General features: G+C 46.8%; 7 protein-coding genes across 7 annotated transcripts; 1 reads left to right on the plus strand and 6 right to left on the minus strand.

Annotated features, from left to right (window-relative positions):
- Positions 1-39: 39 nt before the first annotated feature.
- Positions 40-1,942, minus strand: N7447_010578 (serine hydrolase domain-containing protein; the record flags this gene model as incomplete). Its single annotated transcript, XM_057234840.1, has 4 exons — positions 40-861; positions 903-1,171; positions 1,224-1,334; positions 1,390-1,942. The coding sequence occupies 4 exons, from the start codon at positions 1,940-1,942 to the stop codon at positions 40-42; spliced, it is 1,755 nt and encodes a 584-aa protein (XP_057081060.1).
- A 1,670-nt stretch (positions 1,943-3,612) lies between these two features.
- N7447_010579 (uncharacterized protein) lies at positions 3,613-4,317 on the minus strand (the record flags this gene model as incomplete). The annotated part of the gene is made up of 2 exons (XM_057234841.1): positions 3,613-4,039; positions 4,232-4,317. The coding sequence occupies 2 exons, from the start codon at positions 4,315-4,317 to the stop codon at positions 3,613-3,615; spliced, it is 513 nt and encodes a 170-aa protein (XP_057081061.1).
- A 1,559-nt stretch (positions 4,318-5,876) lies between these two features.
- N7447_010580 (ANP1/MMN9/VAN1 family protein) lies at positions 5,877-7,289 on the minus strand (the record flags this gene model as incomplete). Its single annotated transcript, XM_057234842.1, has 4 exons — positions 5,877-6,259; positions 6,318-6,368; positions 6,435-7,066; positions 7,117-7,289. 4 exons carry the CDS (start codon positions 7,287-7,289, stop codon positions 5,877-5,879), a joined length of 1,239 nt encoding a protein of 412 aa, XP_057081062.1.
- A 2,043-nt stretch (positions 7,290-9,332) lies between these two features.
- N7447_010581 (putative HLH DNA binding domain protein) lies at positions 9,333-10,502 on the minus strand (the record flags this gene model as incomplete). The annotated part of the gene is made up of 1 exon (XM_057234843.1): positions 9,333-10,502. One exon carries the CDS (start codon positions 10,500-10,502, stop codon positions 9,333-9,335), a length of 1,170 nt encoding a protein of 389 aa, XP_057081063.1.
- Positions 10,503-17,696: 7,194 nt separating this feature from the next.
- On the minus strand, positions 17,697-18,984 carry ecm33 (GPI-anchored protein Ecm33; the record flags this gene model as incomplete). Its single annotated transcript, XM_057234844.1, has 3 exons — positions 17,697-17,985; positions 18,041-18,875; positions 18,927-18,984. 3 exons carry the CDS (start codon positions 18,982-18,984, stop codon positions 17,697-17,699), a joined length of 1,182 nt encoding a protein of 393 aa, XP_057081064.1.
- Positions 18,985-23,173: 4,189 nt separating this feature from the next.
- alkA (DNA-3-methyladenine glycosylase II) lies at positions 23,174-24,472 on the plus strand (the record flags this gene model as incomplete). The annotated part of the gene is made up of 3 exons (XM_057234845.1): positions 23,174-24,123; positions 24,233-24,355; positions 24,409-24,472. The coding sequence occupies 3 exons, from the start codon at positions 23,174-23,176 to the stop codon at positions 24,470-24,472; spliced, it is 1,137 nt and encodes a 378-aa protein (XP_057081065.1).
- A 530-nt stretch (positions 24,473-25,002) lies between these two features.
- Positions 25,003-25,783, minus strand: N7447_010584 (ubiquinol--cytochrome-c reductase subunit 7; the record flags this gene model as incomplete). Its single annotated transcript, XM_057234846.1, has 4 exons — positions 25,003-25,092; positions 25,240-25,293; positions 25,354-25,462; positions 25,668-25,783. 4 exons carry the CDS (start codon positions 25,781-25,783, stop codon positions 25,003-25,005), a joined length of 369 nt encoding a protein of 122 aa, XP_057081066.1.
- Positions 25,784-26,210: the final 427 nt, after the last annotated feature.

The raw sequence follows: 26,210 nt of genomic DNA on the forward strand, positions 1-26,210 counted from the left end.
ATTGGCCCGATGATAATTACACAGACATTCTCTCTGTTGCTAGTTCTTTCTCAGTGAGACCTGCAAAGCTGGAATCTCAACACTGACAGGCTGACCACTCTGATCCAGAGAAAAGATGAACTCGTCCAAACCACGACCTCCATACTGGAGTCTATCAAGGTCTAGCCAGGACACACAAGTCGGTGTGTCATTATCCGCCAGCTCAGTCACGTCCTGAAAGACAGCTCTGAAAGCCTGCCTAGAGCCAGAGCTAAAGTCTTGAACCAGTTGTGTAGGATACAATCGAATACTCAGATCCGCCGGTTTCGCAATACCCATGATCCCAGCGAGTGTTGCACGAAAGTCGGTGCCATTACTAACAAACTCCTGAATATACAACCCCGGCAAGCTGTCGAATTCAACAGCAATAGACGAATTGATGTCGGATGTCTTGTATGCGCCCCCGAAATTCTCGGCTGCCTGCTCGATAGCTGTTTTCATCAACGCTTCTAGCACGACATCACCGATGAGATCCGCGTGTGCATTGAGATCTGCGGGAGCCTTGTTGTCAGCCGAGAGAATGGCAAAGCCGACACCGAAGTCTGGGACTAGACCGAGGTATGAGCTGTAGAGGCTCTCGTCGTTGCCTTCGTTGCTAAGAACCGTGTAGATGTCGATCATGGATGTATCGGGGTATGAGCCGGCACTGTATATAACCCATGGGAATCCAATGGAGTTGACTGGATTGGAGGTGTGGGAGACTGGCTTGAACCAGCGAGTTGTTTGGGGTTTGCTTAGTAGGGTTGAGTTGAGGATTGCTTGACCGGCTCTTGCGAGATCTTTGACGCTGGAGAAAAGAGATTTTGATCTGGCATGGATGCACTGTTAGATTGGTGATTGAGATGTGTGGAGAGAATATGGACTTGCGCTTTGTCTGCTTCATGGTGTGCTAACCAACCACTGGCTTGTTTGCTCACAGGAATAATTCCCGCAGTGGTATTGGCTGGCGCAAAGATTGAAGTTTCAGTCATGCCCAGGATGTCAAAGATGTCGTGTTGAAGGGCTTTGCTGAATGGTTTCCCTGTGCGCTTTTCTACTATATAGCCTAGAAGCTGGAATGCCATGTTGGAATAGCTGGGGGTTCCCCCAGCTGGAGCCACGTGGGTTCTGTTGGCGAGGTGTCGAATGAAATCTATGAAGATATCAGTATACATAGATGATAGGTACAGAGTTCAATTCCATACCACTGTCATCACACTTGAAATCATCACCACAACAAGGCATGTGAATGGCCTGGCGTGGAGGTAGTCCCGCCTCAGCAGGACCTGTTTGCAAGGTCACATCCTTCGAGCAATCTATTCTCAATTAGTCCTGATCATCAGCGACATTCCTGTTCGGTGTTCTACTTACAGTCCCTTGCAATTCCAGACATATGACTCGCAAGTTGACCGACAGTGACATCGTCCCACCTGGTATGTCCAATCATATCTTGTTCTTTTGTAGCATCAACCAGCTCAGGGAGGTACTTGGTAACAGGGTCATCAAGGACCTGGTCTCCATCTCCCGTGAGAAGACTCCATACCGTGAAGACCTCAGTGAGACCACCAATGCGATAAATGCTGTGTTTGTCCGCAACGCGAGATCCCACTGAAGACTGGTTCAATGTAGGGGCTGTGTGGTGATATTGCCAGAAGAAGGGCTCGTCTTTGGCATTCCCGGCGTCGGACGAGAACAAGGCGATGCTAAAGGTTGTGTTTGGCGAGATATCCCCATGAGCGCCAGTATTTTTTGCAACTAGTGCGTCAAACTCCTGCGTGAGATTTTTCAGGGCGCCTGCAATGGTTTTGTCATTTGTATCGAGAGAGAATGGAGGAAATGCAGGGCCGAGAAGTGGACATGGGGTGAAAGACAGAGCCGAGGAGAAGGGTAAGAAAAATACTGAAGCCTGAAGGATTGAGATCATTTTAAAAGAAGCACAATGGATTTGGATTTGGGTTTGGATTATTGCTTCCTCCATATATCTCTTTTATGTCCAAGATCGGGTCGGTTATGCGAACTCTTGGCGGCTTGTATAGATCGGCTCGGCGATACGTAGAAACATTGAATCATCGCAGTTTACAAAGTCCAGCACTGCCACCTATTCGCTTTATTTCTCGTATTGGGGCATTTGTTCACGTCTTTTTCGGCATCTGTTTGATTTCTTCAATTTGGAAATCTTTTTGCCTTTTAGCTGGAGGGTATGATGCGAAGTGAGAGAATATTTATAAGGAAGTAGCCTCATAAAATGAAATATTGAATTCATTTATACCCAGCCACGCATAATCTGCTCAAAGGAAAATGCAGAGAGGAAATCATGGGGAAGTTGGAAGTCCTCCGTCGAAGATAAAAATGAATCCCCAAGAGGGACATCAAGATGCTCTGCAGCCTCCGCAACCCCCATAAACCCATCAAAGTGTGTCGGCTCCAAACATGACGTGCGTTGAAATTCTTCAAAGCTCCTCTCACTGTGGGCATTATCCTCTTGTCTACCATGTCCCCTGAGCCAATTCTCGATTTGAACTATACGGTTCTTGAAGTTGACGAAAACATCTCGAGCACCGTTCATATCTACATCAGAAGTGGACAACGCCCCAACCCTCGATCTTAATTTTGACAGCATATCCATGAGCGCAGCAGTTTGATCTGGCTTAGAGGCTGCCACGGTATATCGATAAACAACTAGCAAGGCAAATGCTATCTGTACCCATTGCGTATTGTTGAATCCGACTTCTTCGTTGGATGGGAGCTCAATGTACAGATTGAGGATTGAACTGGCTGAGATAAGTGCTGAGACTGACATTTCTTCTCCCCAGAAGCTAGATTTGAAGGGTGATTGGTGTTCTTTGTTGTTAATGTTGAGAGATAGTTGGTACAGGCAAAGCCCTGTCGCGTGGTATTGTATAGCGAGAAGAACTTCGTTTATAGCTGTAAGTTAGTCTCATATCTCTTTCAACGCCCACCTGGTACTCGGCTAAGACTTACAGTTTTCATTGAGGTCGAAGGGTAGATTACGGTAGAATGCCTCCAGTTCCGACTTTAGATTGGTGATATAGAGCTCGGACCCCGATCCAGGTGTTTCCAAGTCAAGTCCATGCTTTGCAGATAGATTATCGACTTTCTCTGCAATAAATTGGAGCTGTATCACATAACTGATGTATTTGTCATGAGGATACTCGTTCGCTTCGCTGATAGCCTTGCAACACTCTTCCTGGTACGGATGACGCAGAATCGTAGATTTCTTTTGCAATAGCATCGCAATCCTAAGGCGAAGTAATTGTTATTTAATATCCAATAAGCCCGGATAGGACAGAAACTCACGTTGACGATAAATAGTAACAGCCCAGGACAGCCCTCTGCTCGTGGCTTCCCCAAGAAGGCCGATTAAGCGTCTGATTTTGCAGATTATACTGAAGCCCAAAGCGCAACTCTGTCTTCCACGTCTTTGTCTGTGGCGGACGGTCCAACCGCAGATCTACCATGAGGCTTATAGCCAATTGGATGAATTGAGTATAACGGTGTGGCCGTGAGTGATAATGCAACCTGCCATATGTTATCAAATATGACCACGATATCAAAGTATTCATAGGTCGGCATTTACCATGCGAGGAACACCAACAGTCCTTGCAGCAACTCAAAGGAGATTTCCCCGCCGATGACCATACGTGATGCGACGACTTTCTTGACTTCGTCCCCTAGAGCCCGTTGCAGTGGCATATTCTCGTACGAAGCTGATGCAAGGATTGCTAAGCATAGGAACGGCTTCTCCCGGCGGAGCTGTTCGACAGATACATCAGGGGGCACAACCACAAATGGGAAGTGTGGGGTCAGTTTGGCCTTGAATGTGCTTAGATACCTTTCGGCGGTCTCGATGTCAAGTAAATCTCGGCTGATGATGTCTTCAAGTGCAGCATCGCCATCAGCTAATGATGCGCTGCGCGTGCTCGTGTTGTTGTCATTGTCTTCTAGGCCAACACGCCCAGCTTTAAGCTCATTGATCTTTGACTCAAGAGCTGCGATCTTCCTGAGTCATGAGTTAGATGTGAATAAATCATATTACCATCACAAAAAGTCTGCCCACCGGTCCTTGTGGAAGCCTTTAAACCGACGACCAGTCTGGCGCCAAAGACATTCCTTTCCCAAACGGCAACATCTGCATCGTTTAGATAAGCTTCGGTTTTCTTCCACAGAGAGGCTGTTTAATCCGAATTCCTACCGTTTACACGCGGCGACATCGGTATCCCGGACACATCGCACCTTGGAATCCGCGCAACTCTGACACGTTTTAGATACGGGGGGCATCGTGTTGTTAGCTTCATCTGAGGAAGTGAAACTGGGGCCAATTAAAGCGGTGATCCTACAGATCACATGCTGAGGTAAAAAAAAGCTTGGACCTAACGATGTACTTGCGTGTTGAGAAAAGACAGCAAAAATATCAGGCGGATCGGAGGCCTTGATTTAAACAAAGTGGTTCAGCGGTGAGGATATCCTCTCATCTTTGGGATCTCAATCTTGCTAGAGTAAGGCAACAAGATCGTTGAGGCGATTACGTTGCCTTATGTTTTGGCCCCATTTCCTGCACGGTATGCAGCTGATGCTTGAAATGATCTCCATGTTCATTCGGGGCCTTAAAGCTAACAGAATAAAAAATGGTTATACATGAGACCCCTAAGAAAGTATACGGTGTCATCCCTTCCAATCCTTATAAAAATTTTAAATGGGTATGTTCTTTAGGATCAACCAGATCATCGAGCCACCCAACTTTGAGGCCCCTAATATCAGGCTTTTGGCATCAACCTCAATATATATACCCCAAATCGTCGAAGAACGGCAAGATTATGACGGCACATATTTTCTCACCAAACGGATTTGAGGTCAATCATTAAATGGAATATGGCCAACGATGCCGTTTGCCTATAAAGAACGCGTCGCAAAACAGACCGCTGAATATTTGATGCAGCTCTAAAGGAATATGGCTCGAGTTTGCCAAAGTAACATGAGCTTCAACTAGCCTTACAGCCGAGGTCTATGCTAGGGAATCGTTCATTAAACTACTTCCTAGTGTTACTAGAGCATACGGCTTCTGCTTTTTGCAGGAATGATATCGTGCAATTGATTATATACATGAAACTCGGCGCGGCGCGGATATCTGCCTTGCTTCATCTGCAAGAAAACCAGACTCATCACGCAGCATCTGGATTTCAACTGAGTTGGCCTGATATCATGCCTCTCATCTCAAAAAAAAAAAAAAAAAGTCAAGGACGCCAGCTCAGCATATGACAAAACAAAAAAAAAGACGAATATGAAAGAACAATTTGGAGGTGACCTGCATAGCAGAATCAGAATCAAATTTGGAAACAAGAAAACACGACAGCAGACGGTCCGGTTCTCGGTCCCTGATGTAGGTTTTCACAACAGACGATCGAGATTGAATCACTCGAGTGTACATGGACACACATCCCCATAACTCGGGATGTGTGTCCCAGACACAAACTCGGTATAGGCCTGGAGAACCGGCGAACTCTATAAACCTGCGACTCGCCAAACAACATTTTCCCCCGTAGCGCCAAGGTAACAAATACACACACTCCCTATAACGCGGCACGAAGATACTGTATTAGGGAAGTCATTAGGCTTTCCGTCACGAAACATCCATCCAAAAGAGAAAGAAAAAAAAAATGGAAAGGAAGATAGGTTAGGGAAGAAGTAAAATCCGCCGTGGTTAAGAGGTTCCGATGGTGATGAACGGGGAGGCAACACACGAGCGGCAATGAAGAATGGTGGATGTTCGACGACGGGGTGGGATCAAAGATCAACTTGATCCCAAGCGAGATTTCGGGCGGACGGAATGCAGGCGGAAACTAGAACGCTTTACGGTCTCCAAGGTTACCGGGCTTCTCGTCGGTATCGATGTGCCAGACCACGTAGTTGGGCAGTCCGACCACCTGGTAGCCAGCTCGCTTGGCCATGCGGGCGAAACCTTCAGTCTCGGCTTGGTTCTCGAAGGCGTATGCGGGGAAGTTGATACCGGAGCGGTGCACATCGGCCTTGACTAGGATGTTGACACCACCAATTCCGTCAAGCTCCACCTCGTCATCCTTGTTGTTTCGCCAGTCGCCCATGCTGACCAGGTAAGTGCGGCCGGTGTCGTACTCTTTGTAGCCTTCGGCCAGAACGGTGTCGGTAGGTAGAGACGCGCGCAGACGGCGGCCCTTGTCGGATTCGATCCACGAGTTGTAGTCAACTAAGAATGAAGATGTCAGCAATCAGCATCGCATACAGAACGTCATGGGTATACATACAGCGACCCTCGATATCGTGGCCATCCTGGTTGTAACGGTGGAACCAAATGTCTAAAAAAATATCAGAGTCAGCCAGCTGTTCGACCTCCGGTCCGAATTCCAGTCAAAATAACATACTTGGTACGAGAATGTCCTTATCGTGGGCCATAAAGTCCTCCAGGATACGCTCGGGGCAGTCGGTGATGTCCACGTCCCGCCAGTACACCCAGGAGTGATCGGCCTTCAGAGCCGAGTATAGAAGGTAATTACGAGCACGGGCAATAGCCTTGCGTCGTGGACCCTGTGCGGCGAACGAGTGTCGCTCCTCCACAGTCATCTCAACGTCGGCACCGAAATCCTTCTGAATAACGGTTGCACTGCGGAAACGAACTTTCTCCTCGGCATGGTTCTGGATGCGGTCGAGTTCGGAGGCGAGGTTTGCAAGAGTGTCGTCCTTGCAGTCACCGACGAGGAAGGCCAGATCGATCAAATCGTGTGGATAAGACAGTTTGTAAAGGAGGTCGAAGTATTTGGCCAGGTAGGGAGCGGCGTCACGAAGAGGTGTGAGGATGAGTACGCGTTCGTGGTTGAGAGCAGCCTTGGAGGTAGACTTGATCGGGTTCAGGTTGAGATCGACGATGGAGGTGGAGTTGACTTCGTAAGGTTCGTGGCGGTTGAAGAGGACGGGGGTCTGGGCGTGTGCACTCCATTCGACCATCTCGTTGATGGACATCTCCATGGGCGACTTGCTAGAACCATAGCAATAGAAGCTGTTGACAAGTCAGTATGGTTTCCCGATGGATTGCGTATTTCGGCTCACCTTTGCATTTCTGATGCAGACCTGCTTACACCACGCCACATGAGGATGAGTAGGCCCGTTAAGGCTATAGACACCAAGAAGCGAGTCCGTGTTAATAAAACGATGATTGCCCTCCATGGCGGCAATCTGGCCTTGGCCGATTTCCAATTAACACCACCCTTTGGCAACAACATGATGAAAGAAGATGTGTAGAATTTCAGGGGCGCTCCCGTCTCTAACACTCGTAAACCCCCCGAACGAATGTGGCGAATAAAAGAGGATCGAGAGGGATGAAGTGAAGGGTTGATAGGGAGAAAATAGGATTGGGAACGGGGGAAATGCGATTGCCTGCCAAGCACGGCTAATATCAATCAAGACAACTACATTTCTGCAATGATGAGCATAACTTCTTAGTACATTGTTATTAAACAGTTGTTAGGTCTATTCTACTGTTTTACCATACTAGATCAAATAAACATATCAGGTTATTCACTTCCACTGTCTCCCTAACACACCAAGTTGCCGAGACTTTTTTTTTCTTTATTTTTATTTATAGCCATGATCGTCTAGAACCCTGTGAGCCTAGGGGCTAATTAGATTGACATGAACATTATATCGTCTCTGTCGCCACGTAGATACATGTAGTATTAAATGTGTTGTACATCTTACTCCGTATTCTGGGCTCCCCTTAGGTACTTACTTGCAAGGGATTGCGCGTACACCTGACAGTACTTTGACCTTATGTCTTAAATTTCAGCCTTTCTTTTCGAATATGCCAAGTTGTAATTTTACGTATTTGTCCCTATTTTTTCTCGCTTTTTCCCTAGATTTCCACAACTCAATCGAAAAGTACGGAGTAAAAAGAAAGTAATCGAAAATGACAGTGAAATCTCCAACACGAGGTTAAAGTGAGACACGGCCTGGACCCAACCATAGCTTATAATACAACGTACGGAGTATATGCACCTATTTTTTCTACATTTGAAACGACAACCAGTATAATTTTGAACAGCTACTCATTTATAAAAGGAATAAGAAAAAAAAAAGCAACCTCCCACAATCCAAATCCTCTAGGAGAACACTTGTCCATTTCGTAAAGTGTGGACTGGTCTCCACCAGCTGACACTTCAGACAGCCTTTAATCGACAGCTGATTCGTCCCCGACAAGAAATCCACGTCAATTAGAACATTGTTTGCATTCTTATGTCGTGAGCCCAGAGTTTCCAAGAATGCTTAGAAAATGAGAGCATGTTTGAATTATGTGAAAAGGGGGACCTAAATTTGTAAAATCCTATTTTCAAGTCTCTAACATAGTGGGAATGTAGCGTACTCACACTTTCTACGGTACGGAGTAAATAGAGCTTTTTAACAAAGATAATACACTGTATACCGCTCCTCATATTCAGTTCAGCGTCTTGAGCAAGCCAAACAACATTATGTAGATCGCAAGATCTATGGAGCGAGGGGTTATAGCATGTCTATAGTTGCTAGAGTATAAACATGGAATTCATCACTTACCAAATGACTGCAGTGCGATTGAATAACTACATCGTAGACCACTTCTCAAAGCAAACACGCGCTAGCGCTAGGAGATCTAAGCGATATAGCGAGTATAGGAGATAAAAATAACATAGACATCATCAACAAATCATGGTTATATGGGAAGTAAAAGTCCACGGGTGCTGCAACCACACCATGGCTGATGGTTTTATCCAGCAATATCCAGCGCATGTTACCATCTAACCGAAACAACTTTGAGTTACAGGAAAGCGTGGTTTTCATCCAAGTTGATCCATTGAGTCATAGCTATAGACATAGAAAAAGAGAAGAAAGTGACAAAGGAAATAAAAGAAATAAGCAAAAGGGCAAAAATATATCCACCTGAACACATATATCCATAGTGTAAACAACGCCAAAGGACAAGAGACAAGAAAAGGAAATAGGAAAACATTTTGTCCAAGAAAAGAAAAGACGAAAGGAAAAAAAAACACCGAAGCACCAAAATCAATCAACAAAGGAAAGGATTCGATCAAATTGGAGATTTGTTGTTCATCCCCAAAATCGCAGAAAATATTATTACACAATGCAGGCGCTAAATGCACATGGAGCGGGAAGACGACGGAAGGACTATGCCAAACTGATCCGAGAGTAAGGGAGAGCAACCACTGCTGCAAGGGATTCATGTGGGAAAGAGGATGCAGCACGGACAGAAAGGTGGAAAAGGAGTCATGATATCATCAGGGAAGAGTGTTCAATATTGGGGCGTGCATCATCAATCTCCACTGCGGATTTATGGAGACGCAATATGAGAGGGGCGGCGAGACGGCGCCGGGAATGAGAAAGAAGAAGACTGAGAAGGAGGGAAGGCAGGAGAAGAAGGACCAGTCATAGGCGGGGTGGGGGGTGAGATAGGAGCTGTTGAAGGACTGCGAGGTGGAGCTGGGCATAGAGTCGTGGAAGGAAGAAGTGTAGGAAGACTCGGAGGGCATGCTTGCAGCGATCTCATCGCAGAGCACCCGCATGCCAGGTAGGCCGTTCTTCTTCTGGCGCTTATGTTCAGGGAACGCGAGGAGGGGTCCGGGGCTAGTGCTCTCGGACTTGGGGGAACGGAACATCTGCTCATAGGACTTGAGCTGGAACTCGAGGGCACGGTTGCGATCAGCCAGCATCTCGTTCTCCGCTTTGGTGGCTTTGAGCTGTTGCTGGGCAGTTTGGTTCTGCTGCTGCAGGGAGCTGACTAGCTGCTGCAGCTGCATGCAGCGGACCTGGGGCTGCAGCTTCTCTGAGAGCTGCGGTGTGACCTGTTCCTGGCGGATAAGGTGGACGATAATGGCAAGCATGAAGTCGACTAGGTAGATGGCTCCTTGCACGATGTGCTCCTTGGATTGAGTAAGGCTCTTGGAAGGATTCCAGCCTGCTCGCTCGAGGAAGAAATCGTGAATGCGGCTGTCTAACTGGCGGTGCAGCTCGCTGAGATTGCTGCGTCGATTGCCCTCTGCGATGCGGTGCTTTTCGCGCTGGTCATCTTCAATAGATTGAGCGCTGCCCTTGCGCTTACGGCCACAGAGCTGCTGTAGAGGAGCCTTGCGGTTGAGGTTCTGTGGAGCCACCAAAGCCATAATCTCGTTTGGCGAGAGATCATTGGGCCAGTCGACCGAGTTGGACTTTTGCATGACAAAAGACTCTTGCCAAGAGCTTTCGGCAGAGCTGGCCGGCGAGGGAGGTGTGATGACATGCTCGGCAGCCGCCCAAGTCGACTTGAATTGGAAAGTGTCCTGAGACCCTGGGGTGGTAGGGATGAGAGCTTCCTTCACATTGAACGGGCTGAAAGGACCGCGGGGCGGTAGGGGCAAAATCTGAGGAAGAGGAGGCAGTCGACGCTCCTCGCCCACATCAGAGGCAGCCATATTGGTACTAGGGTTGAAAGAACTTCGAATGTTAGGATATGTAGGATGATATCAGGACAGCGATGTAACTCACGGCAGAGAGCAGCGGCGAGGGATGTCGTTAGTCATAGAACTGCTTTCTTCATACATCGTAGTTGGTCGTTGAGCAATGGGGGATATGTGCAGTGGCGAACGTGTCGAATTGGTTCGAAGTATGTCGAGGCGATATGTACTGCAAAATCGCGGCTGACTCGTGTTCTTGTGTAGATTCAGGCGGAGTCGGAGATTGAATGGCGAGGAGAGTGTAGATAAATCAAAGTTGTATATGCACAGTAGGAATGGACAAAAGGGGGCAGGGCTATAGACAGAGCAGAGAAGATGAGGCAAAATTAAAATCTACACGGGGCGAGTGTATACAATTGGTGAGATAGTTCATGGAGAAGGGATATCTTGCGGGCTGGGGTGCATGTTTATATGTAGATTGGGGAGAGTACTTTGTTCGTCAGTCCCAGATCTCAGGGCTTTACGAACCCGGGCGAGGGGAACCATTCACACCCAGAGCCGATCCTGGACCGGCATGAAGCGCGGAATTCGGATGTCATACAGCCAGAGGTGTATCTCTTGCCCCACATCTTCATAACGACGGGGAAGCAAGACGGGCATCCCGGGTGGGTGCTCTGGACCACTTGCTAGTGCCCGCTTGGGCCGAGGAAGAAGCGCCAGAGAAGAGAAATAATTATATTCGGTATCACAGATATATCTGTCACATCCTGCACGGACCGAACCTCACATATGTACCAACCTGTTGGATCAACGAATGAGAGGAACACGATCAAGCCCGAGAGGAAGGTTCATGATGATCGAGGACCCCTAATTTGTCACCCAGCTGGTGGGGATCGCGATCGACACGGGGAAGATTTTAGTTTTTAGAGCATTATGGCCCTTGCATCAATAGTTGTCCCAATTAATGACGTTGGAGGTTCTTTGTCAATATCCCCGGATAACTTATACGGAGTGTGTGGAGGGGAACCGTTCGCCAGAATGAAGCGGGAAAAGAAAAAAGAAAAAACATACACTGAAACGTACCTAAGATTTGCTTGCATATTTTAAGTATCTACGTACATCCGCGGCTATGTACTCAGCATCAAGATTCCCACTGAGATCTCGATGGTGACATGCTGTAACACAATCTCAGCATGCACCTCGACATCTTGCATAGATAGTCAGGAGAAACTTCTACGACTGTGCTATATTATCAAGGGGCTACTCATACAACCAAGCTAATACGCCCCGAGGCGCTTCTGGCAAATTTCAACTGCACCTAAGGTAAATAGAATCAAGCAAGGACCGCGGGAGTGTCATCCTGATACATGCGAGGAGGTATAATAAGAATAAGGATAATAGTTTCATACAATGGAGTCGGGAATAATTGATCTACGAGCAGGAGGCTATAAGCGCCATTGACGGCCTCAGCGTTAGGATGGTGGGTATGTGGGTATGATCAAATGGGGGTGGTAAGCGAACCAGAATACAGCAGGCGAAACGAGATCGAGGAAACCAACGAGTTGGGACGGCCGAGACCCAAAGACCAGGGTACGTTTCCTGTCAGGCAGCGAATCATTAAGGTGGGTATTATTTGGAATCCTTTGACACACAGACGTTAGAGAATTGACAAGTCAGATGGAGGGAAATATCGATGTCAACTTTATTGAATTCATTTCGAGCCAAGCCCTAAAAACCCTAAACATGGACACGTTCCCCTAGTGGAGATTCGAAGCCTTATGTTCATATTCATTTCAATCTCAAATAATGTACCCCGTATATGATCTATTTCTCATCCCTCGCTCATTCCCGCGTGTTGAATGGTGGGAATAGAGCTGTCATATTCTCCTTTCCTGTCTCAGCCAACCGTCAATCAGCTTGCTTCGTGGCGACTCCATCGAAAGCACTAGTCCCCACGTTCTGGCCGTTCGTGTTCACGATCCCTGTTATTATTCCATTATTTATCATTCTGGTAATAATGACAAAAAAAAAAACCCCCACATAAATTATGGACATACAGTTCTATGCATTCTACGCAAATTCCACACCCGAAAAGATAACCTCACCTAAATTATCCCCTCTTTCGTGCTTTGCGGGCTTCCATCTGAAACTCATTTCCAATATCCCTATTTTCTCTAGGCATATGCACTCGATCGGTGGCTTACACTAAGTTTCGCACGCCTATGATCCATCTGCAAACGGCACGTACAGTAACTCGAGGGGGGGGAAACTCACATGAACCATTCGAGTTCGAACTCTACTTCAAACATTATTGTTCCGAGAGTTCACTGGACCCCATCTAGACCTTAGGGATCTTCACGTCCTTGTCGTTGCCTCCCTACTTACCACTTTAAGTGACGTGCATCTTCTCCTCTCCGGATCTTCTGAATAGCAAGCCGAAATCTTAAAGGTTTTAGAGACCAAATATAAAGTTTTAATCCCCTTCCCCGGGACCGATGAGGTTTGGTTCCCTCTACATGGAAGTGTTAGCATGGTCCTTTTTCGACATCTACGTCTCAATTTTAGTATCCCTGGGTTCGTAGGATATAAGTGGTCCGGTGACCATACCTCTTTCGATATTACACAGCATTCACTCCTCGGACGGATCCCCGTCCCGTGCGGCTCATGTGTATCAATAAATCCACCGTATATAACATACAAATTCACTTTTCTCAGATCCTCTTCGCTCCCACGATGTCATCGTAAAGCTTACATCATCCTCAGCCCCAATGAGCATATTGGCTACCCTGCCAAATCATTCCCAATAGTCATCTCTCCCGTGCCGCCTCTTGACCTGTCAGGTTTCAACTATCAGTGACAAGGCGGGGACATTATACTTTGAGAATTCTTATTCGAACAGTATAGATTAATCTACCTAAATGTAAATCACTTGACTATTTTATGATTTGAGATGTTCAAAGTCATCTGAAATACTAAATCTTCGCCAAGCGCTTAAAAGCGCCAATTCATGCACGATGCCAGATTTTCTTCCCTGTTTATATTGTGTAGCATGGCAACCAGGATCAAGGGACTTGCTATACCACGGGTTCCTATTCCATGGTGCATATCTACTACGATGCGTGATTCGATCGGTTTCCTCAAGTGCAAATTGACCTCTCTCACCAGAACTGGGAGAAGGGTAATTTTTTCTTTAGATCTTCGATTATTATTGCCATATTTCCTAGGTCCACTTTTAATCGCCCCTCTCAAATTCCGTACATATAGTGCACTACTGTGCGTGTTGTCTCCCCACTGGAGCGCCTATAATTTCCTACTCGTTCTTGAGTGGCAAGCATAGAAATTCAAGCTCGTGTCAGACTGATCTCACGACGGAAGGGGCTGTGTCCTGTTAGTCTATTCGATACTCCGTAGAGGAAGGTTAATTTCAAGAATTACTTGGCACTATACAGGGCACTCTCTCCGCCTACGAGCGTTGATGGACAATAATTATTGTCCCCATACATATTTAATATCAAAGACGGCATAACAGCAAGGGCAGACGATCATCATTGTTAGTCAAAAAGCCATGTGGGCCACAAGGAATAACCGTCCACTTCGTACGTACTAATATAATTGTGTGTTTTACTCCTGATTACCCGAATGGGCGGCAGGCGTTTACCGTTCAAAAGTACTTGAGGGGAAAAAAAAAATTCCCAAACCAAAAGTCCAGAAGTCCAAAGTCTTACAAAATCCCGCAACCCCAGGAACGAGCACGCAACAGCTTTCTAACTGGAATATATTCCCCGACTGTGCAGTTGCCACCGGCTCCTGCAAGGATAGCTATTTAATACACAGATCTAGCAGGCGCCCGCGGTGCAGTGTGCGTACTTTGTACATCTTTTCTAGGGACTATTCCTAGAACTCAAATTCGCCGCATCTGAGAGGTCACACTCGAGGGGTTTCCGAGATGCATGGTGCCTACACGCACACACATACTCCGTACTCCGTACAGTAGGTATACATATGCTCCCCCGTGGAGTTCGCGATCGACACAACAAAGGTACTGTGTGGAGCGCTGTACAATGTATCTTTCGCTCTCGGTCTACGGAACAGGGATCGCCTAGATCTGGTTCCTACATGATGCATTATGGCATCGATTGGCAATACGGTGCGCTCAGGCATTTCCCACTACCTGGATAGCTGGTTGCCTCCAATGCAAGGCGGATGTATAATCTTGTGGTCCAGACCTAAATATGTACATCTTTCTTCAGGTACCCTTGTTTTCTTTTTTTCTAGTTGCGGCCTGCATGCATCATATTCGTGCAAGGCTTGGCTATGAGGCGACAAAGATACAGAAGCGGAGTTCCGTATGGGATATATCCTTGCCACCTTGATATTACGCTGCATGTTATGGTCTCTACGGAGTACTCCGTAATCTCCATTGCCAGCTCATGGCTTGCACTGCTCTCCACTTTTTTTTTCTTATGCGTTGAGCCCAGGGTGGTCCGTACAATATAGGCAAGAGGGCCACATCACCTACATATCATGGGGTTTCCTCATATTATGATCCAGTTTCTTCTTTTTCGAAGAAAAAAGAGGATCAATGTCCACTATCAGGGCCCCACGAAAAGTTTATATTAGCAGTTTCCCGTTTACATCGAACTCAATGCAGATGTAGATCAATGGAACTTAAAAAAAAGTCACCCAAAGTACGTACCGTACAATATACTTGTAAAGTACAAGGTTATAGACGTCAAGAGGTCCGACCAGTCAGGCCACGATGGCTATTCGGCTCGCATTTATGACAGGATCTTAGCAAAGTATATTTTGCCTTTGTAGATCCAGGACTTTGACACTGAGGGATCAAAATGCCACGTCTTAGAGGTTTCAAATTAGGGATTCGAAACTCAGATGAACAAAAAGAAAAACAGAATAGATTTCTTTTTGAAAAAGCCCCATGGATTATGGCTACTTTCCATCCCAGCCATCTACATTTCTTTTCTAATTTTTACACTATATATATATATATATATATATATATCATGATGGCTCTATATTGTGTCTTGTGGGTTCAACCCATGCAGGCACGGTCCGGAGCCCATGTATGTCGACACATGCGGCAATCTTGAGATGCAAGCATACGTTTAACACCCTTCCACAGTCGTCATCCACTCCACTAGTCTATACGATATATATACGCGATTGTCTGTTCGCCGATTTCAACGATCAAGTGTTCGTTGCTCAAGATAAGATTCTGGCGACCGTGAACTAATGCACAACGTTCTTCAGAGCGTAACGATCGCCGATTCCCCTCTTCCCAGCCACCGGGATCACGCTCTGCAGATTTAGTTGCAATTAATTTAGTGCTGGGACCATTGTCTTGTATACTACTCCGTATTCCGTAAAGCGGCATGTCAATATATATACTTTATAATAATTCAATATCTACATACGGAGTGAATAGCCTTTATATAATAATAGCCACCATGATTGGCCAATTCAGTCTATCAAAAACCTCAACGTCCCGGCCTTCCTTCAACCCCATATCATGTGCGGATAAAGGAACCAACCAGCCCCTTCGATTTTTTGAGTTCTTATCCGGTTCACAAACTAGCTGCGATCCGGATCTTTTTTCCCTCACCCTTCCGGCAGGGATCTTCGGATCGGATTGAGGGATGTGGCCCGCTGCTGGGGATTTGACTTATCGACTTTTCCCCAACGAGCTGGGTTGGCATTGGCGGCTCCATTTTTCACTATTTCGAGACTTCATTGCGAGTTAGAGAATGATATTGACATGCACAGGATATTAACGTATGGACCTACCTACTTGGGAGTTGATACTTACTTGGCCTACGTGGAATACTATTTCCATTTTCACACTATCTAATATAATTGAAGCTCTCTAATTCTCTCCCGAACTAATCCACTGTCGGGAAACGTTGTCGGGGACTACCCCACGCCTTGCCACCTCACAAACCCCGACAAAGAGGACCATAGAGCATGAGAGTTCCGGTGATGACTTGAGTTCAAAAAGATCTTCTGGCCTGTCTATTCCCCCGATCCATGTTCCCTGTTTCATAATCTATGATCCTTCCCGTACTAAGGAAGCTAGTAATTAGCCTGGCCGAGAAAGAACAACGCACACACTCCATTTACATGGATGTGTTCTACCGATATCTACCGTCTAGTGCTTAGTTTGTACCCATCGGCATCCATTTCGTTTTCTGTGATCCTGGTGCGATATGACCTCAGATTAAGTGGTTATAGTACGGAATAGATATGTAGCTAGACAAGCTAGTTAATATGTCGTACGTGACCGGGAATTTTATTGTGGGTTATGGATGTGGATGCTTGCGGTGTTTGACTTTTCAGTGCGGGATTTGGACATACATGGAAGAGGCTAGATTCATGAGTCTTTGCGGGAATTTGGCTTTCGGGATCTGCTAGAGGTTAATATATCACCAAGTAGGTTGGAGATTAGAGCTAACGCTTGAAGGTTGAATATGGTTTGGTTGTGGGTGTTCGTGATGTGTGGATATATCTCGCGTTGGGAAGAGAGTTTGGAAAGGGTTCAACGTTACGGGCTTTGGTGGATTATGGGAAATCGGGCAACAGATCCACAGATGCGCCTAGACTACAACATATATGGACGAGTGGCAGCTTGATCTGCGAAAACGTAGTGTCCAAGTGTGCATGCCGAGGTCCAACGGACCAAGGGGATGTCGCTGGCTGCTCAAGACTACTGCGATGAATATGTATCAAACTACGTCTCTTGTGAACAAATGTCGGGGGTAAAAAGAGATACAATTACAATCATTAGGTCGCACGCAACAAGAATAAAAGGCAATATTACGGTATCAAAAGGCTCAAGGAATGTTTACACAAGAAGTACAACAAGAACCGAGATCCAACCCACAGACCCGAAGCAGCTTCCCCTCTCGGTATGCCAACAGGGAACAAGCAGGTTACAAAGTGTAACCGAATACATTAGGACGCGATGGGCGAACCTTGGAACATAGCAAGACAATCAACACAAAGGATAAGAAAAAAACTCCTTCCTGGTGAACGACGGGAACGCGTCTTCCGGGTCAGAATCCATATTGCGAATTTTCTCCACGAAAGACCGAATTATTATCGTAACAACTGCAATGAGGAACGAATATTGAGATCGTTGCTTGGTAGACTTTTATACAAAATCCCCAAGGTCATTTGAATCCTCCACTAATCCATCGCTTACAGAAGCTGGGCAAGGGCACCGAAGATGGCAGCGAGGCCGACGACGGGGACGTTGGCACCGTTCATGAAGGCAGCACCGGAGCTGGTGCTGGAAGAGCTGGAGCTAGAGCTGGAGGAGTCGGTCTTTCCGTTGGTAGTGGGGTTGGCGTTGGTGGCATCACACTTGAAGCTACCCTTGATGACGTTGTCGCTCTTCAGCTTGCGGAGATCGTCGCAGCTGAAGTTTCCGCGGGTGCTCTGCATGTTGAAGCTACCCTCGACATCCTTAAGAGCACCAAGAGAAAGCCTATTTGCTATTAGTATATATGCGCAGAGAAAGCTATGTGAGCAAGGTCACTTACTTGTTGAAGGTACCGCTGAAGTCAATGGCACCGTTGACACGCTGCAGCATGGGCAGACTGATGGTGGAGAGCTTGTTGTCACGGGCAATAGTGAATCCACCGGCAACGGTCTTCAAAACGGGCATGCTGATGTTGGACAGCTTGGTGTTGTCCTTGAAGATCAGGTCACCGGTCTGAGTCAGGTTGGGGGCGGAGAAGGTCTGGAACTTGGTACCCCAGAAGCCGAGCTGACCGGTGAGCTTCTCGAGGGAAGGCAGGGAGACGGAGGAGATGTTCTGGAAGGTCATGTTGGTACCGGTGCCCAGGTTGGGGAGATCGACCTCGAGGGTATCGAAGTTACCCGAGAAGCTGATCAGATCGGTGGCGTTTTGAAGGTTGTTGATGTTGATGGTCTTCAAATCACGGTTGTTCTGGATGCTGAAGGTACCGACAGTCTTGAGGGAGATGCCGTTCAGGTCAGTCAGACCAGTGTTGGCAATGCTGACATCGCCAGCCTCGCTGACACCCTTGGGGAAAGACAGCGACTGGAGCTTGGGGAGAGCCTCCCAGTTGATCGAACCAACAGACTCGAGCTCAGCGAAGTCGAGCAGGGTCAGGGTGGTAAGTCCCTCCAGGTCGAAGGCCTTGCCGATCGAGGTAAGAGAGCTAGCGGTGATAGAGCTGACATTCTGACCACCGGAGCAGATCAGACCACCGGAGATCTTCTTGATGCCGGAGAGCTGGAGGTCGCCGCTGAAGGACTTGTCAATGGTGATATCACCCTTAATGGTGGAGCAGGTGTTGACGCCATCAGCATCACTCTGGGTCTTGATCTTGGTATCGCCACAGTTGTCGGCTATATCACTGTTAGTCGGTGTATGATAAATGCGAGAAACTCAATACTCACAGGCAGCGAAAACGGCCTGGGTGGCGGCCAGCACGGGGAGGATGTACTTGAGAGACATGATTCTGAAATTGTTAGCGATGGAATTTTGGGAGTTTTTCGATCAGGGGTGTGGGGATATGGTACCGATTAGAGATAGAATTCAATAGCAGAGAAAATCCGCAATGAGTGATTAGAGAAGAAGCGCTTCAAACGAGAGGGAAGCGGAAATACTGCCAAGTGGACAAGGCAGGAACTCTCAAATGGTAAGAACGAATGGACGAAGGTTGGAGGAGGAAGAAGAAGAAGGAGCCTTTGGGCGAGGAAAGGGGAGGTGGAGATTGTTTGTCTAATCTTACCAGGTGCCACTTTTTTTTAAAATGCCATACCAAGGGGGAAAACAAAACACACACAGTACCGCATCCGGCGTGTCAGGGCCGTCCTAGGACAGTGCCAGGTATTTTTATCGCTGGTTTCAACATCTGCACTTACCAAAATTACCAATAAATTGAAAAAAACAAAAAATTACACAAATATGAAAACTTTAATAATTTCCACACCAATTCCTGCTTTTGAACGCGCTAGCTCAGTCTCGTACCACCTTTATCCTCGCCCCCCTTTCTCCATTTGTCTATGTTGTATAGAATCTGATTTGGGAATTCTGTTAGGATTCATTTGATATTACTCCATATTGGATTAAATATTTCATTATAGAGTAGGTGTTTTTGTCAGTTTCAAATTGGGCCATGCACTCGGCAAGGTACCGTGTATACATAACTTGAGGGGCCTCGGCATGGAGTGAATATGCGACACGGAATAGATTTTGTACAACCATACAATCATTTAGTCTAGTAGCTTCGCTTTGTATCAAAAATAAAAGGTAGTCATCTATCCGCGGTAACTTGGATCTTGGGCAAAGATCCCATGCAAATTTATGCTCATCTACGGAGAGGATACGGAGTACAGCGTTGATACTAGAAGGATCTAATAATAATGCATAAATACTAGCCTGTAACCTTTGTCCAATCCCACAGCACTTGACGGGTCAATCCGAAGTTCGCTAGCCAATCTATCAACGGCCCTATCCTATCTATCCCCTGTTGTCGTCATCCATGCAACCAAGCTCGAGGCTCCCCTGTTGATCTTCAAGTGTTTTATGCTGTAACTTTGCTTCTCATTGGATATTATTACATGTATATGAGACAATCTCCAACCCCTAAAGCTATTATCGCACAATATACTTGGCAAACTCACTGGATCCCTTAACTCTACACATGTCAACAAAACACTGGACACGCAATCTTCAAATTTGTCGAAGCTTCTCACTTTGATAGTGGTCGATCTAAATTTGTGGGAACCCAAGCCTTCCTGGACCCGCCCCCTGCCGCTATCGTCGATTCCCCAGCATGCGCGACTTCTTATTGGCACGTTGGAATGACTCGCCCTGTATCACTGTCAATCATCGCTGTTTTCCGAAAATACACCTCTACCTGAAGCGAAACAATCGCCCCCTCGCGAGTGTGATATGCAGATGGTGTCAGAGAAGGCCGATCAAGCCCCCCTATTTTATGCGCTATGCGCACAACAAACAGGTAATTTAACTATCGAAGATAGTTAGTCGATCGCAACAGATTCTGTGGAACTTCGCCACACTTTCTATTTGTACCCAATTAGGCAACTCACTAGATGGGTATACATGCATCCACCTTGCCTATATTGTACAATGTACAGCTTTATATCACAATGATGCACCTCCAAGATGATTGCAGCGACTGTGGAAATTTTCAATATACAACGGTACTGAGGAACGAAAATTTCAACATCTGTGTGTTTTCGGTAATAATACACCCAGCTATAAATTTGGCCCTCGGGGATGGAGCTTCAATTAAAACGCGACGATCAAGCCGTGGATGTCTAGAGCTTCATCGGCCCAGTAAACCTTTTGATAGAGATTCCATTGCATCTTCTTCAAGAGCCAATGGAATCTGCAGTATTGACCATTATATAATTACACACAAATGTTTCTTCTTTTAAATGGCAACAATGTCATTATTGTTACAGTGTAAATTTGGCAAATGTTTCACTCGATACATCTCACCCCACTCTTGCACCCACTAAATGATCTGTTTTTTCGATCGCTTAGACTATCTAAAAAGAAATCTAGGTCATTAGGTATATTCTACCTCTTGTACGGAGAATGACCGCATTGTCTTGTAGCAAAAATACAAGTCTGCAAAAATCGGAAAAACTTGACAAACCTTGATACTTGTCCGTGCCCGTTACGCCACAAATATGGTAAGCTAAACCTAACTCTGTGCTGGCGGTTCTAAACCTGGCAGCCACTTGTCACAGTACGAAAGACACATGTGTATAATGATTTCTCATTCAATTGACATTCCTATCCTATCTAACTAGAGGCCTAGAGAATACCGGAATGCGTGGAACGCCTAGGAACCGGTATATCGATCTAGGGGTCGCGGGTTGCCGCATTCCCTAAAACACACCATCGACCAGTGCGAAGTAAACATGCACAATTCACTCACCTGACCACTCTGGGGTATGTGATTATATCCTAATTCGGATAATCCCAATCGTCCATACTAGGGCTTCAATGCGAAGATTTTCGGTCATCTGGTTCTCGTGGTCCGTTAGCTTCTAGGATTAATGGTCTCACAAACAAGGACTCATTCTTGTTTCGAACTGATGCACGAACGTCTTCGGGGATATCACTCGGTCTAACGCTTCGGCCTAAATGCCAATCTTTGTTTTTACTGGTCGATCTCTAATTGCATTTAGATGGACGGTTGATTCATCTCCACTAAATTCTTTTTCTTTCCGCTTTTCCCGGATATAATTAATCGGCTACACAACATAAGGTCACTATAATCGTAGATCACTGGTGTGTTTCAAGTAATATCTACATGAGCAGTACTTCTAATATAAACCACACCGATATATCATCAACTATGTATATCTACATCCATGCAAGGTTGATCCCTGTCGAAATTTCGACGTAAAATCACTGGTATTGTATTACAGAACTACCATGGATTCAACATCAATGTCCACGGGTGTTCTTGCGGATGGTTCCTTGGGATTGTATAATAACGGAGTATATCGCATCCAATCGCGTGAGCTTTCAGTATAAATCCAACTTTAGAAGGTACAATCAACTTACTTTCCGTGAGCATTTTTCAAATTTGGTTTGTTGTTACCATGGAGTGAATTAGCTCGGGATATTTATAGTCTGCTGTATTTATTAAGACATACCGGACATTTTCTAGGTTTGAATGGTATATATGTATTTAGATCGAGGCTTTTCCTTTTTCGACGTTTTGACGTAAATCATAACACTATATAATATATAACGGAATTACAGAATCATCGACGAATCTTAACAAAATCACGCATTCAACTCTCTTCTCCCTCTTCTTCTAGGTCGAACTAAGTATGATGGTTACGTCACGCTCGTTGACAGAATTTAATTTTCAAGCTCGAGTTGCGAGTCTACTATGAAATTCGGCACCTAATTTCGCTCCCATGCGATGCTCAAGCAAAGCGTGATCACTGATGTCTAACGCCAGATAGCTCATAATATGAGGGACTATAACTGCAGCAATAGTAGCCGGCGCTGGTCACGGCAGTGCAGGGGTATTTATAACAACTGCGGACGCCGATGTGTGCAGTGGGCGATCCACAATGGCTATCTTACTTCGCGACGGGTAGTCAGACGTTAATGAAGTGATTTGGAGTATGTCTCTACAGAGAGGGAAGACAGAGAAAGTAATTATGTGCGCGATTCGATGTCAGATCCTACTCCTGTAAGTATCAATATAACTCACGGCGGACAACCCTGGGTAGGAAGAAAAGCTCCATCAAATATGTTGTGAATGCATCATCTCGTCTTTGGTGAGTACGTGTAGATTTGAGTGTAGGGATCTCTTCATGAGGAATATTTATGATGCTTAGGAAGGGGATATTGAAAACTATATATTTCAATCATGTCATGCACGGAAAGTGGTACCCCTACAAGTATGCACAAGAAAGATGAAATCAATTATCATATTGAGAATCAACGCTCAATGACAGAAGCTTGCATGTCTGTCCAGGTGCCATTGAAGAGCGTCATTGTGCTTGGCACTCGTGGGGTAGCCCGGCGAATTCCAACTCCGCACCTCCGCAAACCCCAGCTTGGCTTACACCCCCTGGAGACTTCCTCAGATCCATCACATAGGCCATTGAAAACGGGCTATCTCATAAATCATTCGAAGATGTCACTCAGACGCTCAGCCCGACTGGGGTCCATCCCAACCATCAAGACCCCACTACTGCAAAGCGCAGCTCCGAGGGGAGCAACTAGAGTCCAACATAGCGCAGTGACAAAACCTCGCAAGGCACCCACAAAGTCCAGCAAATCAGATAAAAAAGACACAAAGACGAAAGCAAAAACAGGAAGATCCTATTGGTCCCCTGAACCAGCAGTCATAGAGAAACAAGAAACAGACAACCTGCCCTCAACCACTAACCCCACGATATTCAGACCTCAGACACCACCTCCCCTCGACCGCCCCGTCGACCCGCACCGAACAAACGCAACTCTCATCACCCCCCACGGCTCAACAGTAAACGCCTATGCAGCACACGCAGAAGATGTCTCGCCCTCAAAAACTGGCGTTCCTCGGCCAACGGTTACAACAGGGACATTACTCGAGAAAGCCACCGCGCACCTCATAGCGACAGATCCACGCATCGCAACAGTGATCGAAAAGCACCCGTGTCCGCTCTTCTCGCCTGCGGGTTTGGCAGAGGAAATCGACCCCTTCAACAGCCTGATTAGCAGCATCATCGGCCAGCAAGTCTCTGGCGCAGCAGCAAAGTCTATCAAAAACAAGTTTCTGACGCTGTTTGATTTACCCGATACTGTTGCTCCTGATGGGCATAGACATGCAAAGTTCCCGACCCCAGATCAGGTCGCCAAGTGTGATATCCCCACTCTGCGCACGGCGGGGCTGTCGCAGCGCAAGGCGGAGTATATCCAGGGTCTTGCAGAAAAGTTTGCTAGTGGAGAGATCGGGGCAAGGATGCTGGTGAGGGCTACTGACGAGGAGCTTTTTGAGAAGCTTATTGCTGTTCGTGGATTGGGGAAGTGGTCGGTTGAGATGTTTGCTATGTTCGCGCTCAAGCGCATTGATGTGTTTTCTACTGGGGATTTGGGAGTACAGTAAGTCTTTTCCTTCCATGGTTGCTTTTGTTCCACGCGAATTCTTAGTATTATGGCGGGGACCTTTTGTGTCGTGGCTTAGGCGAAGTGTTTGCTGACACCTTAGTAGACGAGGCTGTGCCGCTTTTGTGGGCCGCGATGTGAGCAAACTCAAGGGCAAGGGTGGTGGTAAGTTCAAATATATGGCCGAAAAGGATATGCTGGAACTTGCTGCCAAGTTCGCACCATACAGGTATGCCTGACCCCATGCATGGTGTAGACAATGTGCTTACTTATTTGACCTAGGAGTCTATTTATGTGGTATATGTGGCGGATTGAGGATGTTGACGTGGCTGTTCTTGGTGGTTGAAAACCGTAGGAGTATGTATTTGCCTTCGTGAATCAGGCTGTCTCGGTACCATGTTATTTGCTAGTTAGTTATCGAGCATTGAAGACGGTGCTTTAGTATATATCGCCATAGTGCAGAAAGTCAGCCACTGAGAGTGAATTGTGACTCTGATTTCGTGACCATGAACAAATGGGTGTAATTGAAGATGTTATACATGTGCAGCTAGGTTATGTTGGGCGCCTGACGCCCAATCCAACCACCTACCACGCATAGGCCATCCCCAACCACCCTAGCGATTACTAGAGTTCATCAATACAGAAAGAGGTGCAAGACCCGCTTGTGGATTACAAGATCGACTAAAGATATAAGCGCGCGAAGAAAATCGATTTGTACAGTATCAGTACACTCAGGCTGCGTAACCAAGCCATGGGCCGCCGACGACGGCGCCCATTCCATTACGAAGAAAGCACACCAGGCGTTTATTCCATGCCAACAACAATGCTACCCCAAACCCCCTGTTTTCATATTCTATTGAACAAGGCAGCAACGGCTTACTTGCGGACAACAAGGTTGTCAAGGTCAGCACGCTCCTTGGCCTCCTTCTCGATCTCGCGGATGATAGGGCTGAGGTACTCGACGTCCTATTTGATTCGCATCGTTAGCATTATGTTTGGTAGTGAGTAGATGTCCCAAAATGAAGTCGGGGTGGATGTGACAAATCCGTGCAACAGGATTGGCCGATATGGAGTCAATGCGGGGAGGGCGAATTTTGGATGTTGGGGACTCACCTCCTCGGGCTTGATCTGCTCGTGGGCGGGAAGGAGAGTGTGGGAGATAGAGCACTGCCATTGACACATTTGTTAGGTCTTGCGCTAGTCGGATACAGAGGAAGGGGGTCGAACCTGGAAAGCACGGCGGATACGGAAGACACGGTCATAGGCCTCCTTGGCAGGAAGACGCTTGATAGCCTTCTGGACGTTCTCGCTCTCCTCAGGGATCAGGTCATCGAACCTAGTTGGGCGGTCAGCAAATGTTTCAGTTCAACCATGCCACGAGCGATATCCGAAAGACCGGGGCTCCGGGCAAATCCGATACAACTACGATCGCATTCCAAAGATATGCCACCGGTGCGCGACGAATTCAACCAGCCAATTCCAAATCATTGTGTCAATCGCTCGTGGCTGAGGGGTTGTCGATGTGGGAGGGCAAGAATTACTTGAGTCCGAGTCTCCTGTAGCCGGCGGCATCGGTGTACCAGTGGGAGAGAGGGGTGAGCCAGCTCTTGAGCCATGGGCGCTTGACGATGTAACTGGCGAGCGAAGGGGCAGACATTTTGAATCCCGGGTATCCCAATTGACGTGGGTGTGGTAAAGGGTTGGAAAGGCTATCCGACTGGAACACGAGATGACCCGATGTTGCGAGGTTGTGCAAAACGGAGCTCGAGCGACTAGTCCTGAAACGGAAATTTTACGCCTGAGGCTTATAGCACGTGACATTTATGCCTCAGGCGGTGGGGAGAGTGGGAATGTCAATCGGCGCACTCCACCCAACGGATAGGTTTCCTATGTCATATTCCCTTCTCGATCTTATCACTTACTTTGACAGAGATGGGATTTGTTAAGTCTCAAAGCAATCACTGATCCCTGCCTCCACCGAGAAGCTTGATTGCTCTGAGAACCCCGCCCACGTCCGTGCTGCAGATAATAGAACATTGCGCATTCAAGCAACCACACCGGGTTCGGTAACCATCGGCCCCAGA

Source organism: Penicillium robsamsonii (assembly GCF_028829455.1).
Source record: "Penicillium robsamsonii strain IBT 29466 chromosome Unknown utg000007l_segment0_segment0, whole genome shotgun sequence".
NCBI classification, from domain to species: Eukaryota; Fungi; Ascomycota; class Eurotiomycetes; order Eurotiales; family Aspergillaceae; genus Penicillium; species Penicillium robsamsonii.